The sequence below is a fragment of the Schistocerca americana genome, chromosome 11 (genome assembly GCF_021461395.2).
Source record: "Schistocerca americana isolate TAMUIC-IGC-003095 chromosome 11, iqSchAmer2.1, whole genome shotgun sequence".
NCBI lineage: Eukaryota > Metazoa > Arthropoda > Insecta > Orthoptera > Acrididae > Schistocerca > Schistocerca americana.
Window position 1 is genome coordinate 43875814 of NC_060129.1, and position 21446 is coordinate 43897259.

Genomic DNA, 21446 nt, shown 5'->3' on the forward strand with positions numbered 1-21446 from the left:
CAACCACATGATCGTGGGAAACATGTTTGGAGGCAACCTGGTCAGGCTGAAAGCCTTAGGCACACTGTCCAGCGAGTAAAGCAAGGTGGACGTTCCCTTCTGTTTTTGGGTTGCATTATGTGGGGCCGACATATGCCGCTAGTGGTCATGGAAGGCACCAAAATAGCTGTACAATACGTGAACGCCATCCTCCTACCGATAGTGCAACCATGTCAGCAGCATATTGGCGAGGCATTGATCCTCATGGACGACAATTCACACCCGCATCATGCACGTATTGTGAATGGCTTCCTTCAGTATGACGATATCACTTGACTAGAGTGGCCAACATGTTCTCCAAAGATGAACCCTATCAAACATGCCTGGGATAGATTGAAAAGGGCTGTTTATGGATGACATGACACACCAACCACTCTAAGGGATCTATTCTGAATCGCCATTGAGGATTGGGACAATCTGGACCAACAGTGCCTTGATGAACTTGTGGATAGTATGTCACAATGAATACAGGCATGCATCAATGCAAGATGACGTGCTTCTGGGTATTAGAGATATCAGTGTGTACAGCAGTCTGGACCATCACCCTCTGAATGTCTCACTGGATGGTGGTCCAACATGCAAGGTGTGGTTTTGATGAACAATAAAATGGGCAGAAATGATGTTTATGTTGATCTCTGTTCCAATTTTCTGTACAGGTTCCAGACCTTTCAGAACCGAGGTGATGCAAAACTTTTTTTGATGTGTGTATTTAACCATTCACACAATAACAGTTGATATCAACGCTACATTAATTCAGAGGACCCCAATATTGTTGCTCTATTTCATTAATTTTAATCCTGATTTATTTCCTTATATATTACCCATTACACTGAGCTATAGGAAATTTCCTTTGTTCTCAACTGGAGGTAACAATCCCATAGGGTCAACGTTTGATATTTTCAGAATGCAGGATACATTTAAAAAGGATGAAGCAGCTTGTTATGTCAAGTGCTATTCTTCAGATTAATGCATACCACAAGATTTTTTTTGTTTTCTTATTCAGATAAATGTAAATGTCGTGTGGCTTGGGCCTCCCGTCGAGTAGACTATTTGCTGGGTGCAAGTCTTTTGATTTTACGCCACTTCGGCGACTTTCGCATCGATGGGGATGAAATGATGATGATTAGGACAACACAAAACGCAGTCCCTGAGTGGACAAAATTTCTGACCCAGCCGGGAATCGAACCTGGGCTCTTAGGATTGACATTGTTGTGCTGATCACTCAGCTACTGGGGGCAGACTACTTATTCAGATAAGGAAGAACTATAGGATTGTTTCATACTTGTTAGTCTTTTATCATTATTTGTGGATAATACATAATTATTTCATTTTAGCATGTTTTACTTTTCTTTACCATCCAGTGGTGGTATTAACCCTTCCAGGCTGCCTTATTCCTTTGGGATTTCTTTTACAAGAGTGTAACATTGCTTGATATGAAAATGTCATGCATTTGAAGTAGCCAGAAAAATTCTTTTCCCTGAATCAACAGAGGTATTCTGAAAAAACAGGAGCTGGTGATCATTCAGTATCCAACTACCAAATGTGATCACCTTTATCACTTCTGTACCTCCTCCTTCCTTCTCCTAGTACTGCCGAATTACTAATCTGTTGTGTAATGCATCACATGACAGGTAGAATGTCATTTTCTAGGCTTGGGTGTAACAATATTGGAGCATTACATGGTGCCTCCATAATTTCCTGAAAGTCTTGTGTACATTTATCTGTCCTGACCATGCACTACTTCTCTTCTACACTTCATGCAGCACTCTACTGTTCAGTACTTTGTCACCTAAGAGTCCTCAGTAGAATCTGTTGGATTTGAATAAACTCTTAAGGTGTTGTACTGTCTATTGGCAATGGAAATTCCTTTCTAGCTCTCAGTTAGGATGGATTCGACATACCATAAGTGTCAATTGCAAAAGTTAATTTCCTGTTGTCCAGACTTGGATTTTTGAAAATTCAAATAGGCCTCCACCAACTCTCACTTCTCACATACTTCTTTTACAGTCTCCAAATGTCCTTGCCGGTTTTCACTAGCTATTAGCAAATCATCAGTGTAAACTGCAATTTTCTTCAATAACTTCTCTTCTAGCATTGTGTTTAATGTCTGAATGAACGCAAAAACAGATTCATGTAACCTGGAAGATAATTACCCATACTGGTAACAACAGCCTTCATATAGAAATGCCGTGAATGGTCTCGATTAGAGATAGAGTGAAACCTTGTGGTAGTCATGTGTTAAGTCTGAACTTGTGAAGATTCCTGCTGCTTTGAATTTCTGAAGTATTTCTTCTATATTTATTGGTCTATCTCATCCCTGCTCAAATACTTTATTTGCTTGGCATGCATCCAAAACCAGACGATTTTTTCTATTTTTCTTAGGGACAAGTACGAAGGGTATGTTATGGTGATTCCTGGCCCATTCAATCACACTGGTGAGGCCATCTTTTGCTATTACAGACGAATTTCCACGTTTTTGCAAGATATTTGAGGTCCTTCTAACTTCATTTCAGGCTGTGCCTCCTGAAACTACTACCTGTTTCCTGCTTGGTAATTCATAGTTTGAGTTCCATGCACATTGATTGCCAAGACTCATATTCATTCCGGCACACCCCACACCTGTCTTCTCCTCATATCTCCATTCTCATAGTCTGATTGACCATAATTGTGCATCCTACACAAATCTTCTTCGCAGCTGTCATATTCCCATTCCTTGTAGCTTTGTTGTGTATAACCTCCACGTCCTCTACCCCTCTGCCTCCAACCTTTGCTTCTTTGTTCTACTTCATGCCTTTCTGGTGGTCGTCTTTCAGTATCAGAAGTGTTCCTGAATGTTTCCGCCAGCCTCTCCTCCCTCCCCATTTGCGTGCCTATCATATGTGGTTGTTCTGGTGAGTATATAATCATTTGCATGAGATAGCTACAGACATCTTGCAGCAATTGCTGTATTACCCACTGGACAACCATTCTCTCATCAAAAAGGGCGTGGTTTCTTTCAGGTTTAGAACAGGTTCATCCAACCTTTTATTACATGGGCAGTTACAGATTGATATTAGTATGTCATGTTACTTATTTTTCAACCACTATTTGTCAAGAAACATTCTCTTGAATTCCCCATATGACATACATTCTCATTCAAGTCATATGCCCCAGTTACAAGCTCTGAGTGATTCACTGTATAATTTATTTTTGTTTCTTCATCCCAACTGTCCTCTAACAGATCTAAAAAGTTTTTAAGGAAAGCTGCTGGTTGGAGTTTGCCCTTGGAATGAAATTTTGCTGTATTTGGAGCTATTAATAAAATCCACTTGTGAGCTGCTTTTACCAAGTATTGTGGCTTGTCCATTAAGGATCCCATCTCCTGTATTATTTTCTTCTTTAGTGCCAAATACACCCATTTTCTCCATGGTTTGTTGCAACTCTCTTACTACCTTCTCTACCTTTCTCTTGATTTCATTAATCTTTTTGGTTATTTTCTTTTATTTTTCTCTATGCTGCATGAAAGAATTGATACCACTTCAACAGTGTCTTCCAGTTTTATATAATTTTTACAAATTTTACTGATTTTGGCATTATTTAAGTTTACCTGGTTTGTTGATTCTTAGTTCACAACCAACTAACCTTTCTCTGCATTCTGTTATTATGTTATCCAGTGCCTGTTTAAATTCTTTAACTTCTCCCTATAATTTTTAAATATTTCCTTCTGTGTAATTTGTTGAAGCCATGCTATGCAGGAAGGTCATCATACTTTCACTATATCTTTCTTTTTCTACCTATTTTGTCAGTGTTTTTGTGAATGTTTCATATCTTCCATCCACTTTGATATTCCTTTCTCCTTGCTCCTCTTTGCTGTGTATCCATTTTTTGTGCTAGCTGTTATGGATATAGTTCAGCTCTCTCGCTGCCTGCTACCTGGCATGTGTTCATATTTGATGTGCTTTCTCCCTCTATGCTGTCTCCTCCCCATACTTCTAATGAACTGCCGATCAGATCAATAGTTATTTCTGTCAAAATATCTTCCCCTTTTATCGAATTCTCTGCTATCAACCAATCTGAAAATTCACCATTTTCACAAAACTCACTTTCTTTGTTCATCAGTTCGCACTTGGTTTTCTTTCTGAGATCCAATGGTTTCATTTTATTAAATTTCTTTCTCTGGTAATTTCTACAATGATGAAACATTTGCTGTATACAGCACATGGATTTTCATGCACCTATTTCCGGTTTTTACTCTACTACCATGTGCAGTTCACACTGTTGTTAGTTGTCTTTCTAAATTCTCAACATTGTTATTTGTGAAAGCACTTGTGACACTTATATTTTTTTAAATTTTGCCCATTCACTGGCTGTTGCAAGATGTGACTTTCTTGTATTCCCATTGTCCGCTGCAAGTGTTGGCATGGCTTCTGCTTGCTGTATCCGAATTGCTTGATGCCTGTACACTGCTGTACACTGTTCACTCTATTTCTTCTTTGTTGCACTGGCTGTTTATGGTTCGGTTGTCCAAATTCTTGCAACATTCACGTGTTCTGTCATGCATGACAACTGTAAGTTTCAATCCTTTATTCTTCCAATGAAAAGCTGTCTGTTTTATGTTAGCCAGTTTTACGAAAGTTCTACACAATAGCAAAAAGTGGGCTCTTACATCCAAGGTACAAGTACCTAACTAATTAGGCCTGACCGTGTACCTAGTGGTACATGTCCTTTCACTACCTTCCACCCCTGAACAAAAATCTTAAGTTCCTTCCAAATATCATTAATATGATTGGGTTGTTAAGATAAAGACTGAATTTTGAAACACTATCTTTTTATTATTAAAACAAATATTCCCTATCTGCCCTAGGCCTTTCACGCTAAAAAGCACTTTCACGCAGGCTTTTTATTTATTTTGTAAAGTAACCATTACCACTATAATCTGTGTGAGTAGGTGCTCGCTCCATCATTCTGTTATATCATTTCACTTTTTACTGTCAGACTAACTAACTGCTTCCTGCATACCAGCCATAGTCAAAACTCGATCTCGTACTAGAATGATGGAGGTTCCTTGAATCTGCAGTGTCGTATACAAGAGGCAATGGCACATACGGGTAAAGTCAATTCTGAATCAGAATCATAGGTACCCTTACACAAACTTTCACATAATCCTCCCGCTGTCCACTCCTGCCTTCTCTTCAAGTTCCAGTCCACTTGCTCTCCAAACCCCCAGTATCCTTCCTTAAATCTGATTCTTTTGTCAACCTCAGTTTCATGAATATACAGTATGTAGTGGTTACCAGTTTTGGGCTGACATGCCTACTCTCAAAGCACACATCTTGTTCATTGTAACTAGTCTACACTGTTGTGCCAAAAGACACAGGTAGCTGATGTACAGAAATTCACTCTGTGGGTAACAAGTACTCTGGATGCTATTAGTTTACATGTCTACCGTTGCACCTGACTGACACAACCAAATCCCATGGCAGAATGTTGCATTGAATCTGTAAATTCTTCCCTACATTACTGGGTTATATACACTAATTAGATCTCATTTCAGGACCACATTGTCTATAGTAACACTAGTAAACTATGATTTTGTTTTCTAGCAGAGCCACATAGGTTAAGTTAACCTACATCTACTACTTCGTATATCCATAATTGTAATGGACGACTTGGGATGTCAGCTAGTATAATATATGTTTAAAATGACGAAATTTCTCCAGCTGTATTAAGGTGTTGGTTTTATTGGCAACTACACTCCTGGAAATTGAAATAAGAACACCGTGAATTCATTGTCCCAGGAAGGGGAAACTTTATTGACACATTCCTGGGGTCAGATACATCACATGATCACACTGACAGAACCACAGGCACATAGACACAGGCAACAGAGCATGCACAATGTCGGCACTAGTACAGTGAATATCCACCTTTCGCAGCAATGCAGGCTGCTATTCTCCCATGGAGACGATCGTAGAGATGCTGGATGTAGTCCTGTGGAACGGCTTGCCATGCCATTTCCACCTGGCGCCTCAGTTGGACCAGCGTTCGTGCTGGACGTGCAGACCGCGTGAGACGACGCTTCATCCGGTCCCAAACATGCTCAATGGGGGACAGATCCGGAGATCTTGCTGGCCAGGGTAGTTGACTTACACTTTCTAGAGCACGTTGGGTGGCACGGGATACATGCGGACGTGCATTGTCCTGTTGGAACAGCAAGTTCCCTTGCCGGTCTAGGAATGGTAGAACGATGGGATCGATGACGGTTTGGATGTACCGTGCACTATTCAGTGTCCCCTCGACGATCACCAGTGGTGTACGGCCAGTGTAGGAGATCGCTCCCCACACCATGATGCCGGGTGTTGGCCCTGTGTGCCTCGGTCGTATGCAGTCTTGATTGTGGCACTCACCTGCACGGCGCCAAACACGCATACGACCATCATTGGCACCAAGGCAGAAGCGACTCTCATCGCTGAAGACGACACGTCTCCATTCGTCCCTCCATTCACGCCTGTCGCGACACCACTGGAGGCAGGCTGCACGATGTTGGGGCGTGAGCGGAAGACGGCCTAACGGTGTGCGGGACCGTAGCCCAGCTTCATGGAGACGGTTGCGAATGGTCCTCGCCTATACCCCAGGAGCAACAGTGTCCCTAATTTGCTGGGAAGTGGCGGTGCGGTCCCCTACAGCACTGCGTAGGATCCTACGGTCTTGGCGTGCATCCGTGCGTCGCTGCGGTCCGGTCCCAGGTCGACGGGCACATGCACCTTCCGCCGACCACTGGCGACAACATCGATCTACTGTGGAGACCTCACGCCCCACGTGTTGAGCAATTCGGCGGTACGTCCACCCGGCCTCCCGCATGCCCACTATACGCCCTCGCTCAAAGTCCGTCAACTGCACATACGGTTCACGTCCACGCTGTCGCGGCATGCTACCAGTGTTAAAGACTGCGATGGAGCTCCGTATGCCACGGCAAACTGGCTGACACTGACGGCGGCGGTGCACAAATGCTGCGCAGCTAGCGCCATTCGACGGCCAACACTGCGGTTCCTGGTGTGTCCGCTGTGCCGTGCGTGTGATCATTGCTTGTACAGCCCTCTCGCAGTGTCCGGAGCAAGTATGGTGGGTCTGACACACCGGTGTCAATGTGTTCTTTTTTCCATTTCCAGGAGTGTAGTTGAAGGGGTCATTTTTAACATATACATCTACCACCTCCACAAAGTAAGTATATGCTATATACAAATATTAAGTTTCTAATCACTCCTAATAGTTGTTAATGAATGCCATGTTTTATAACTAGTGAAGTGACTGTAAAGGTGTGTCACTTTTGAAAATGTATATATAACTTATTTTGTTGGGTTCAGAGCTTCACATGATGTAAGTAGTAAGACTACATTAATATGTAATTAACAATAATCGTGGAATGTCACAGTATATGGTTTAGGTCAATATAGCATAGTGTTTTGTCATCTTGGAAATACATGTAGAATCTGTATTTGTTTCAGATCTTCATGTGCTTTAAGTAGTGGGACTACACTGACATTAATTTGGTGGAGATTCATGTTATATTGAAATGTGTGGTCATGAATATAATATAGATCACTGATGTTCCATCTTCTGCCAACCACCCATATCTACCTCCAAATCTTCCCCATTCCCCATCCATTCCAACACCACCCACCCCTTCAACTGCCCTCTCCACTCCCCCACCCCAGAAACCCCCAACTTGCACCTCCTGCCAACTGTACCTCTCTTGCCTCTTACTCCATCCATTCCACCCCATTTCTTTTCCTTTTGCTGAACATTTGTGTTGCATTGTAGGCACTCTCATGTTTTAGGTGCATGTGGGAAATGTCCTTGAGGATCTTTCAGTTTCTAAGTTTTGTGGCATTTCCACCATCTCATGTTGGTTGTGAAAATTGTTGCAGCGGTATGATTTCTTTTAAGTTTCCAGGAACCAGTGAATTATGATTTTATAATATTGCAGCCACACAATCATTTTTGAAATCAAATTTTATTGTGTATCTAAAGTGCTTAATTTACACTCCGAGTATGGAGTGTTACACACTATGTCTGTAAGAGGTTGCTATGAATGTATATTACAAGAATGTGTTAAGCACTTAGACAAATCAATATCCACCATGCCTTTTAGGGTAATGCCTCTTGTAACCCAACGATGGTGTGGCATGCACAGTCATGCAGCTTTGTTACAAGCTCTGCCATTGTTTTGACAAATGTTAATGTCAGTTGTTGCACTGAAGTGATGAATACAGACAGCAGTAATATACTTGCCCTTAGCTACACCATATTGTGTATCAGTGGTTATTCACTTTGCACAGTATCAGCAATATTATGTTTTTATGGTATGTATTGGATCATGTAATGTGATGACTGGTTTGTAAGACAGAAATGTTTTTTTACAATGATGATGTGTCACAGAGAGGTAACATATATTCTAATATGTAAGTAATGTTTTCACATAGACAGTGACTTCTTGTTAGTATACCTTGCACAGTGTGATATGCACACATTACTAATTTTCAGTTCAACATGCACTAAACAATACCTGTAAAGCTGAAATATTGATTGTGTGAAATAAATGAACAGTTTCTAGTCAAATGGTGGAAATGTTTTTCAAAAAATTCTATGTGACTGATCCACCATGAAGGGAAAACCATTATATGAATAAGTGAGAAGTTTACAGTGCATTTATAATAGAAATTCTCTGGTACATTAAAACTTTTTTATATGTCGAACTTAGTCATGTATGATACTTCTCTTTACTAATAATGAAGAAATTCATATACTATGGTTTGAAACTTTATCTTGTATTAAAACACTGAAAATTATCGAAATTGAAGTGTATTCAAATTAAGCCTATTGCTAAAATTATGATGATTATTTACAGAGAAATATTGCATGTGTAGATTTATTACACTAATCCGCATGGTATCAGATGACTGAAACTAATGTCTTTTGCAACTTCTACATATTATTCCAATTCCAAATATGTTTTCATTTTTTTCATGTCACATAGAGTTCTGCTGCTATTTGACTTCGAAGGATATTATTGTGCTATTAGGTTATGTGTACTGTTGGAGGGAAATTTCTCAATAAGGTGGTGTATGCCTTCAGTTTTTTACACCTGTTGATGCTAGTTGGTTTTGTGTGACCTTGAAAGTATTGTTTATCTCACTGGCTTGCATTATCAGTGCTATATTGTGATTATTCTGTATATTTAAGATGGTGTTAATAAAACAGCTTACCTGTTATTTCTAGTTACTACAATGTTAACATGCAAGTGTTTGAACAACTCTGATGCTTTCTGTTACTCATATATTTGTGAAAATTACACACTGCCTAAACAGAGAATAATTATAACAGACTTTGTTGAAATATGCTTACCAGTCTTATTTTAAAATGTAACTTGGTGACCAGAAAACAAGTGGATGCCAAAGACAGTTTGTCATTATTGTGTTGAGAGGTCAAGATTGTGGACAACAAGGAAAGAAAACATGCATGCCATTTGCAATTCCAGTGGTGTGAAGGGAGTTTAAAAATAACCTTAATGACTGTTACTTCTGTTTAGTTAATATTCTGGGGTGCAGTTCGAAAAGTAAGAAACAAATTGTGTATCTAAGCATTGATTTAGCTGTTGGGCCAGTTGCACATGGAGAAGTTCAGATTACTCCTCTTGCTCCAGCTGTTGTAGAGAATGTGGCGGTAGATGGTGATGAAAATGGAGTTGATGCAATTACCAAAGATGGTAATGTTTACCAGGCTGTGTGTGACTGTCTCTCACAACTGTTCTATCAGAGTGAACTTAATGGCTACATATGAGATTTAAATGTGCCTAAGGAATCTGCAGAACTACTTGGCTCCCAGTAAATGACTAAGAATCTTCTGGTACCAGGAACACATTAATGATGGTACAGACATACTGAGAAAGAATTAGTTTCTTCATTCACACAGAATGAGTCCTTGGTTTACTGCAATAATATAAACGAGTTAATGCACTTCTATGCCATTGAACATGATCCTGCTGAGTGTAAACCTTTTCTAGACTCACCAACGAGGAGCGTGAAAGACGTTTTGTTGCATAATGGGAGTGCATATGGTTTCATACCTGTGCTCCATTCAGTTCAAATGAAAGAGACCTATGAAAACATGAAGATACTTTTTAACAAGTGTCCAATATGAGGAGCACAAAGAGCTTTTTTTTTTTTTTTTTTACTCCAGAGTTATCAAAATACTGTTAAAACATGAAGTGGGGTTCACAAAAATGCCTTGCTTTCTATGCAAGGGCAAGGCAAAGACTCGATTGTGAGAGTTTGGCTGGAGTGGAAAAATTTTATGCCTGTAACTAGAACTATCCTGCATGAACCACTTGTAGAAAAAAAAAACTTGCTTTCAATACTGCTCATAAAATTGGGCTTGATGAAGTAATTTGTAAAGGCTCTACCACAGGACAGACCCTGCTTAAAGTATCCTTCCAAGAAATTTTTGTTTATCACACAAGACAAATTGAAAGCTAGAATTTTTTTGGTCCTCAAATAAAGGAATTGATGAAAGATGAAGATCTTGATAAGAAAATAAAGAATAGAAAAATATGAGCATTGACTGCCTTCTGATCTGTTATTGAGCACTTTATAGGTTTAATAAAGATCCTATGTTTAAAACAATTGCAAAATTTCAAGATGGGTTGTAACATGAGTGTGAAAGTCCACTTTGTGCACTCACATATTGACTGTTCCCTGGAAAATTTTATACACGATAGTGAAGAGCAGAGTGAGTGTTTTCACCAAGATATTGAGGTGATGGAGAGGAGGTTTTGGGAACTGGAGTGCAACTATGATAGCTGATTACTGTCTGATGTTGGAGGGACAATCATTATATGCAAGGTTGTGCAAGGAAGTCAAAGAAGAGAAAGTTTAAAAATTAATGGAATGCTGTTGACTTCTTTTCTTAAAGGTAACCACAAAATAAATTAGTGAAGTTCTCTAGAATATTTTTTCGATGTATTTTATTTTTTAAATATATTTTGATTAAAAACTTATATTGTGTAAAATGGTGTTTATATTTGTGGTGTCAGAAGTTAAAATCATCAGAATTTTACTTTTTATTTTGTGTACAAATCTGATGTGATAGATAAAAAGTGAAGTTATTTCTAGTATCACCACAAAAACTGATTCACAAACACCTACTTTCAACAAATCTTCTGACAAAATTTTTAAAATGCATTCTAGTGTTATTTATGTAGAAACAATTAATGCATACTCTAGCTCACTATTAAGGTAATGCAATTAGTAATACTGCAGTGATTATTATGAAACTGATAAATTTTATGTAGTTAATAACTGCTCACCAATGCAGTAATTCATCTCCATAAAAATAAGACAAAACTTGACAATCCATTGCAATAGAAGGGGAAAGGGATATAAAGAATTAACTTCTTCAAAAAAGAATTTAGTTGTTCTATATGTCTAAACGTGCCTTGTGTATGCATCATTCACCTCAAATGTATTGTAATTAAAAGTTTGCCCAAAAACTTGGTTAAAGATGGATAACATTGTGTCAAATTTTTGTATAATTGCATTTTTTTTTCCAGTTCTGGGGTATATTTTTACGCCTGTCTACAAAAAAATTCAATGACTAAAAAAGCTGTAATTACAAGCAGCAGGTTTTATTAACATATATCTTTCTGATCTTTCAGTAGAACACATTATCTAAATTTTCTACTTTTTCATTCATACAACCTCTGAGAATCATCAGGAAGTTTCTTCTTGACAGGAGAAACCATCTGAGGATGTTGAATTGTTGCCTTGAAGGAATATTGTGGAATTTACAGACCATGATCTAACCTAAGAGCTACAAATACAGCAAATTTACTTAGAAAGCCTGAAGAGTCACACCATTTATTAAAAAAAATTGAGTAAAGGAACTAAAATTTTGAGAACATGAAAGAGAAAATCTTTAGCCACCAAGGGATGCAGGAACCTTACATAAACTAGGAAGAAGTGACCTGAAACATAACCAGACTCAGTTTTTAGTTGCCCTTTGTACTCAAGTTGTGGGGTTAAAGAAATAACATATGCAAAAAGTCACGTTTTTAACCAGTGGCTCATTCCCAGTGACCTATAAAGTGGTAAAATGGTTGTTTTTCAATTACATCAGTGATAGACACTACCAGCTACACATGTGTCTGCAGATGTTGACTGAAAATAGTTACACCTCCTTAGATAAATCAGGAAAACGTAACAGTAGAAGATAGAAATTTTATGATTTTGACTAAGATACAGTTGAAGATTATGTTAAACATTTCCTAAAATTGGACTGTCAGTCCTCATGCTTTAAAATTTCAACCAAATGGAGAGCTAATTATGTAGAGAATGTGCATTCTTTTGCAGGGAAAGTACTGTGAAGTTAATATCAGTGATATTAAGAATTTATGGAAACTGACAGAATATTTGATCATGATCAGAGACTGTTCTATTTCCATGAATTCTTAAGTATTTGGTTACTCCAATCTTCAAGATAATCTTGTCATCTGTCATGACAGTACTGTATATTTAAAAAACTGTACAAATTGTATCCAAATATGTTACAATGAACATTTCATCATAAACCTACACTTCAGAAACAAGGCAGTTAATTCTGGATTGCAGCTGCATATAAGTTGGGAAACTGTATGTCCATTCCCAAAAATGACTTAACTTTCAGGAAAATGATATGTACTGATTTTGGTGAAACATACTGCAAACCAGTAAAAATTTGAAACAGCAGATTTTCACACGATTTGCCATAATTGGAAAAAAATAGTTACTGCAAAAAAATATGATCACCAATCCACTGCAATAATTCTACAAAGTAAATTTATAAACAGATGTGTGCTTATGAGTCCATAAATGCATCAAATGTATACTGAAAAAGTTTCCTTGTCAGACTCAAACAGAAGTGAATTTTATGTAAAATTTTGGAAAAATGGTAGTACCATAATTACTCTGATTCAAATAACATGCAAACAACAATGCAAATGTAACACTACACATTACTGCTTACCTGTGCAAAATCACATTGTCGAACACAAAGAAAACCATTAAAATCTGTTTCTCTGAATACCACATGGAACAATATTGTTAACAGAGTGATGAATCACCTCTGGGACACTGTACATCAAGCCACAACAAAATTTATTCTGTAAATTCACAGGTACACATTAACTGTCAAAAAACTATGAAGAAACTGTCCAGAATAATTATGAACAAAGAAAATCAGTTGACACTACTTTAATGGTACTAATTACTTTCTTAATTTCAACATTAACAATCTGTATAAAATATTTTGATTGATACTCCAGATTTGTGAGTAAGAAAGTAATTTTTAATTAGTACAGAATCTGTCAAATTCACAGAAAAATTGTGGTTTTGGTTTGGTGGTAATTGTGTTGGTTAATGCATACCCATTGACACTGATTTAGCATTTAGGCATAGGCATGCTTCAGTAATGCATGAATGGACCAGAAATGCTCACAGCAGGTCCAAGTTAACTGCGTCAGGTATCTATTGGCATGCTTGCTTACCAATAGGCAACATTCTGGCAATGTGTGGCATGTATGGGCTTGGGCAAGCAAAAGCAATACAGTATGAACTGAGTCACTCTACTGTACAGATGCACTTTCCATAGACTGTAAGTTCAATCCACCAATTACGTGGGTCAAACTTAACACAAGCTCACCACCAACATGTGTGGAAGTTTGTTTGGTGCATCACGTTTGTTTTTGCTTTGGCTATGTCGTATCCGCAAAGTACACAGAACCCAACAGTTGAGAGGAAAGTGCTTCAGTCATGCTTCCATTCTCCCGCACAGCTGCAATTGGATGAAATGCTCATCACCATGTAGTGTACAGCCTCTTGGATTGGTGTTAGAGTGAAACTATTATGTAGACACCATTATCACTATTACTGGTTAATAGACATTGCTGTCAGATCTTGTTTTTGTCACTTGTTCATTTACTCATTTTTGCAGAATAAATATATTTTTGGTAAATGTGTACTTATCAGTTCTCATCACCACACCATCACCATAGCCTACATCCTGAGTGAAGTGAAGTGCATAGGTGTAACAGTAAAGTCAGCTTACTGCACGACTGACATGTAAGCAGTAATACACGAGTGTTCTCGCTTCACTGGTGACCCTAATTTGATCTGTAGGCTAAATATGTGGTCATCTTTCGTCTGTGGGCATGATGCAGAACTGCAGTTGATCTAACACTTACATCCTTGCATGTGAGCAGTGATTTTTCTTGTGGACGTACCATCTAGATTTAGACACTACACCAAGATGACAACGTTGGAAGAACTGCAAAAGACACTAGACAAAAGCCAAACGAGAATAAGATGAGCAGTTAGCGTGGAACCAGCTGCCGGAGAGAGAGCCACAGGTACTCTCCACATAACAGATTCTTTCCACCTGGAGCCATCTCAGAGAAACATGGAAACCATGGCCACACCGACACCACCTACTGTTGCAGGAGTGGCAGCAAGCACAGGACAGGTGTTGGTTAGAATGCTGCCCTTTTGGCCTCGTTATGCAATCCTATGGTTCAGCCAAGAAGAGGCAGTTTTACTGAAAGCAACATCACTAGTGCCAACACCAAATTCGAACACATCATGAGCCAGCTAGATCAGGACCATGGAGATGAAGTGCACGACACAATCACTGCCTTGCCGATGCAGTTTTTATATAACCAACTGAAAGAGCAGTTAAACCAGCAAATTTCATGGTGTCAGTTATAACAGGTCCATCAGTTGCTGGACCAAGAGGAGTGTGGTGACAGGAGGCCATCTGAGTTCTTATACAACCTGCGGAGCCTTGCACAGACAGACATGGTCTGGGACTCAGTGCTGCATGCTGTATGGACATGCAGCCTCCCATAACAAGTGCAAGTGCTCATTGCCATTTAAACAGAAATGCAGCTGGATGCTGCTGCAGACCTGGATGATCGGGCACATGAAATGCAATGGCGCTTGGTACTGTTGCTGTAGCAGCCTACAATGTTGTAGCCCCATCAGTAAATTTCACTCCCTGGTGACACACATCTCCTGCAGCCACCAGGCCAGATGCCAACCAGCACCACCTAGTTCAGAACTAGGCCACCCAGGTGACAGCACTCGTCACAGAGGTTGACCATTTGGTACCCTCACAGACGCAGCAGCAGGGGCCGTAGTGGCAGCAGATTCCACTACCACCAGTCCAGCTCTTGCAACCATCAGTACAGTACCAGCCATTCGAGTGGCACGCAGCCGATGTCAGAGTAGCTGCTGAGCCACTTGTGCTAGTGTCATTCCTATTTTGCCAACAGAGTGACAAAGTGTCAGCCTTCCTGCTGACACCCAAATGCCAACTGCAAACCTTGCTGCAGTACAGTATCCAGGCATCTCTCCCTAATGGAATGGGCTATCAGGGCAACGTACCTTGGTGACATGGGTTCTAATCTGTCTATGTTATCCGATTAATGCTAAGAGAAGGCTGAGACACTGTCTCTTATGGTGGCAAACGATTCAACAATAAAAACACGTGGCACATATCACCAATATTTTGACCTTGGGCTTTGCTGAACATTCATGTGAACTTTTACTGTCACTGTTCTCAGTGAGCCAATCCTGGGTAGATTTCGTCAGCCACTACAGCTTATTAGCTGGTATCACGAATGCTCGTCTGATTGATTCAATAACAAATTTGAAAATAGAAGGGCAGTGACAACCAGTCACATTCTTCACTGTCAAGCGAGTCCTCCAGACTGTACACAGACAAACTGCAGACTTGGAGTTCATTCTCACACCTATGCCCTCAAGGATGCAAGACATTCGACGATGCACTACATTGTCAAATACGTGACCCACTCATCTTGTGCTGTTCGCATCAACTTGTGCTGAAGTGACTCACTGTAGCAAAGGCCATGTTGTAACGTGGCATTGTTTGACCATCTTGCAGCCCCCTTGTTCCCTACCTTGCACTTACAAGGGAAACTCCCCGTTGCACCCCTCTCAGATTTAGTGGTAAAATGGCCCACATCAAGCATGAAAACAGGAAGAAGATCTACTTAACTGTGAAAAAGAAGCAAAACAGGAACAGTGAACAAGCCAAGCTAATGATGTGCAACAAAGAGTGAACTGCAAGACTGGCTTCGTCGTGCTTTTGTGGTCACAGTGTTTGACTGTACAGTGGGAGATCTGTGTTCAGATTTCCCTTATGGCTCATTTTTTCACAAAATTATGAACTTTCCATTCGGTTATTGACATATCTGTTCCCCATCCTGTAGTCTTGGCAATTATTGTACTAAACATTGGTTACAGAATATGAGTCATGTAGTAAGAATATATTACCATCACAAGTAAATGTAATGAATAATGAGAGCTGGCGAGATGCTGCATGAACCTCTCACAGCATTGAAAACAACAAACGGCTGTGAACTATGTTACAAGGAAGGAATTCAAGAGTCAAAACTCCTAAAACGGAATGCAAGAGTCATAGCATGCACTACATATGTAGAAGAAATAGGAGGTACATATGTCTAGAGGTCCCTTCTCTACACCTTGCTGTTACAATCAGACATCAAACCATGACACAGACACAAATTTGAATACAGAGAACAGACATGTCAATGACCAAATAGACAGTTTATAATTTTGTGAAAAAAAGGGCGGCAGAAGGGAGATTTGGACACACATCTCCCCCTTCGCAGTCCAACAGTGACCATACAGCCACAATGTCCTAGATATTTAAGTTCACTCAAATGTTGCAAAATTTGAGCTTGGACCTTTCACTGCTCCTATTTTGCTTATTTTTGTCACAGTTCAGTGTTTTCACACTTGATCTGTATTCAGTTTTTGACAGGCTATCCACTGTGGCATCTTACCCCTAAATCTGAGGTGGCTGTGATAGGGAGTTTCCCTTGTTAGTGCAAGCACGCACTGACTGTCGTGCCTTAAAAGCACAACCATTGCCAGACCGATATCCGGTACCACAGCTGCAGGATTTTAGGCATGTGTTGGTGGTCTCAGTTATATTTAGCAAAATTGACTGTGTGAAGTCATTCATGCAGATTTCTGTGTCGCCTAAAGACATTCAAAGAAACGGCAATTATCACGGCATTTGGGCTTTTCGGAAGCTTGCACATGATGTTCAGCCTTTGGAATAGTGCCCAGACCTCTAGCCCTTGTCATCTGGTCACTCTGCTGATCGATTCGGTAGCTGAACGCACCAAGTGGTAGAGTTACAAAAACCGAACCTCTGTGTAATTCCGTAATCCATTTGGAGCGAGTTTGTCCAGCTCTGGAATAACTGATGTTGGCCGCTTGCCTCGTTACCCTCTCTCCTCGCCCCAGCCGATGAGAGACAAGTGACCACAGATATGGGCATTCCACCCCACATCAGGTAAGAAACAGGCCTTACGGCGGAACAGGCAACCGTATAAATAGTTTTCCCGTCGGTCAACAGATGTCGCAGGCGATGCTATAAAGCTAACTGACCCATCTGTGTCACAGAATTTGCAGCGCTAAATCTTCGGCGATGAGAATGAGGGTAGATTTGTGTTCGGCTAGAGCGCTGCGCGTGAACTGCATTCGTCACACATCTGACTGTAACTCAAGATCGGCTGCGGTTTCCCTGAAGTTCTCAATCGAAGAACGTAGATTAGCTCTTGTAATTCTACAAACCAAGTTTATTTTTACTGTAGTGTTACTTCTCACAGTTGTATGCGAAATGAAATAAATGAAAAGTAACACACAAACATTTCTCGCGAGTTACTGTTTACATGCATACTGTAATGCAGTCGCATAGTTTTCATACTCGACTTCCATGGCGTCTATTTCCTCTTTGTTATACAGCTCTTCTGATACATATTATGGTGGTAAAAAAAATCTCCACGTGAAGGTCAACACTAGAAAGCTTTCAAAATCTTTTCAACGTCTTTAAAATGTAATCAGTTAATTAACGGGCAAATATTGCACCGAGCAGTGGGTTTCGTGTCCTGACATTACGAACATAATTCTTTATTTTGCATAGAGTATGTATAGGGATTAGGAGAGTTATAATGCCAATATATTTTTCACATTGAGGCTGTAAATAAGTTTAAGAAACAGTTTTTGCTTCCTTTCTAAGTATTTCTGTAGGCGCTCTTAAGTGCAACCACATTTTTCATTTGATTACTGTTAGTTGTAAACGAATATCATTTCGCGTACGCACTTAACAACGATATCATCGAAAAAGATAAACATTGTGAGACTTTTAATATCTAGAGTAAAAAACATTCTGAGACTGTAAACAACTTTGTGGTCAGCACATCTACTATTGTCACAAGCAGTACTGTTTTGCTTAGATTTAACACATTACTCCTTTCTAGTTAAACGTGGTAGAGTGATCAAAGAAAGACAATGAAATTTATTTATGCAGTCTAACGGAGAATCTTTATTTGGCATTTAAATGCAATATGAATGAACTACATATTTTTTATAACCTTCAGTTTTGAGACAGTTCTATTAAACTTGTCTTTGAACATTGTTCCGCAGCTGTAATACAATTTGCATTTCACAAGATCATTCAAAAATATATGTTCTCCACATTCCTCGTCGTATGGCCAGTGAAAGTTTTCAAGTTTTGAGTTCGTGTAGTTAACAATCCTAAACTTTATATTGCTCTTATAAATAAACTGTAAAAAACAGGACTCGTATGCCTGTAAAGACATTTCGATATTATTGTTAATCTCAGCAGTTGGAGCGCTGAGTCCCACTGAGGAATCACACAAACTCCCAGTTGCGTATTTTTTATGGACAATAAATAATTCCCTCTTCTCTTGAAGCTCACTGCTACAAGTAAGTGTCTCCCTACATCTCAAACAACGGTATCTTTCGATGCATATGTGTGCTAAGTAGCCAGCAAAATATGCTACTGAACACTGTTCAGAGGAAAGGTCTTGCTGTGAGAAAAAGAAAAATAATCGCCAGCGTCGATGGTACTCCCTTCTTCATCCGTAGAGGAACCAGGGGTGTTCGGGATTCCGACGTTTCCAGAGCTCTGCAACAGCTGAGGTTCATCACCTTCCTTCTGCAACACACAGATATTCAGTAAAAGCATGTTGTCGCTATCATGCTCACAATTTGAAGCGTCAGAAGGCTTCATTAGTGAGTTAATAGTGCTTGTTCGGAAGAAGCACCATAGTGTTCCAACTGTTGGATTAGGGTTGTAGCCTCCTTTCTGACAGTAAACAGAAAATAAATTCTTAAGAGCATCTTGATTCAATTCGCTGGTCAGTAAAAATGTAATGCCGACATTTTTTTTCCTCATGAAAAGGCTGAGCAATAGCATTAACAGTCTGGATTAAACCCGTAATGTATGGTGGTGTCGTTATTTTACCTGCCTTTCTGTCAGTTTTATTTATGGCACTTAAGACATCCTTTGCATTGTGTAGCGTTTCCATTACTACTGGGCACTGTTCTGACAATGCACACCTATATGGATTAGAGGAAAATGCTGTCCTGCTATTCAGAACTTCAAACAAATTGTTCATAAATTCTATAAAAGTAGCTGTGCTCTCTGCTGTATCACTCTGCAATTCTTTAGTTGCTACACGAGTTCTGGTAGCTGCAGCAACAGAGTGCCTGAGGACCTGGACTGTCATCTTCACATTCATTTTCTAGAATGAATCCAGTTGCAAATTACTGTCAGTGAGTTTTAACAACATTCTGATTTTTTGTTCTTCTTATCAGTGTCATATGTTTTCCTGACGTCTTCGAATGAAACAGCATTGTTGAAAATGAAGTCGCCTCTAAGCAGATTGTTTCGTATGCTTTTGAATAACTGTGGGACATCATAAATGTAAAACAGTCTCTGTTCATTTAAAATGAAGTAAGGTCTTTCAGGTGTAGCCTGTAAATGCTTCACAACACTTCGATCACTAGCTCCCTGATCACAGACAATTAATTTTGGCTCTAGGTTTGCATTTTGCAATAAAATAATTAGTTCCTGTAAGAGTCCCAATAAATCCTGAATTAGACAACAATTATGAAACAGGCAGTTTCCAGTCACTGTAGATGCCTCCAGAGGTGCCGACTTGAAAATATTTTTGGGGGGGGGGGGCATGAATCATTTTATTAGGTACTACATTTGACAGTTAACTTTACGTTTCCATCTACATGTTCGACACTCCAAACCAGTCCTATTTGCAGATGACACCAGTGTATTAATTGAAGGTGGAAATAGAAAGGCTCTTAGGCTGTATGCTGCAGTCACAAATGAAAAGATTTCAGAGTGGTTTGTGAGGAATAAGCTACTGATTAACCCTTTAAAAAAAGACAAAAACCGCCACTATACAATTCCACACACAGCAAAATTAAAAATCCATTAAAAACAAATATTTCTTTGGAAAACCAAAAAATTAAGTGTCACTGAAACTAAATTGCTTTGTTTACTTACAAGACAGTCTGAAATGGAATTCCCACATCACATTCTTAAATTCTAAGCTATCTAAAATGACCTGTGCAATGAGAATTATATGGAACAACACAAGTGCTGAAGGAGAGAGGTGTATTATGCACGTATACTTTCCCTTTTGAGTTATGACATCATATTCTTGGGAAATTCCCCTCATAATAACTTTCAAGAAACAAAAAAAGATTGTGAGGATAATGAAAAATGCAAACAGCTGAAAATCATGCAAACTACGATTGGCTGGCGACTAGCCCTACCCCTCGACTCGCTGAAACGTCAATCACAGTGTCATTTCAGTCGGAGTGTAGGTCAGTAGTGGTACAAAACAAATACATAAATAAAGCTGAAGAAACATACCTTAATTTTTGGTGGCAAATGTACTCCTCCTCAGATCATTCCTGCATATGAATGCGTCACATATGGCATCAAGGTCGTCGTAACTGCCGTCTGCTTCACGTCTGCTGTGCAGCGAGCTACGTTAATTTAAGTATTAACTGTATTTTTCTTACTTGTCACTTCTTCTTCCGTGTGTTTCTGCTATTAGAAAGCTTTAATTGTCGAGTGCTAGTAATAGTGTTCCATAGATTTCGCGTTTGTTTTGAATACGGTCAGAGAGAGTCCCTTTAGTCAGCCACAGTGCCAGTAGTGCTACCGTTTGTTTTGAATACAGTCCAGAGACAGGTAGTGCTATTTTCATTGTTTTCTACAAGAAGTGTCTAGCAACCACCGTTTAGTCAACAATCAGCCGCCTTTAGTAAATTAGCAGTCTAGTTAAAAGTTGATTAACTCTCTACAGTAAATTGATTCCATAGGATGTGTGACTGCTGTGTACGGACGCAGGAGGAGCCGGCCACTGTTCGCGAACAGCTGAGCGTGTTGATGGCCGCGGTCAGCCGCCTTGATGGCGCTGCCTCGGAGTGTAGCGGCAGTGGGGAGTCTGG

At 39.6% G+C, this 21446-nt stretch overlaps 1 protein-coding gene across 1 annotated transcript in view; it reads left to right on the forward strand.

Moving 5' to 3' along the window:
* The window catches only part of LOC124554199 (zinc finger protein 708-like), a 119144-nt gene extending 108130 nt beyond the window's left edge, over positions 1 to 11014 (forward strand). Inside the window, exon 9 of the mRNA XM_047128266.1 lies at positions 7524 to 11014. Coding sequence (XP_046984222.1) covers positions 7524 to 7590 — 67 coding nt within the window. The 3' untranslated portion in view covers positions 7591 to 11014. The remainder of the gene's footprint in view (positions 1 to 7523) is intronic.
* The last annotated feature ends 10432 nt before the right edge of the window (positions 11015 to 21446 follow it).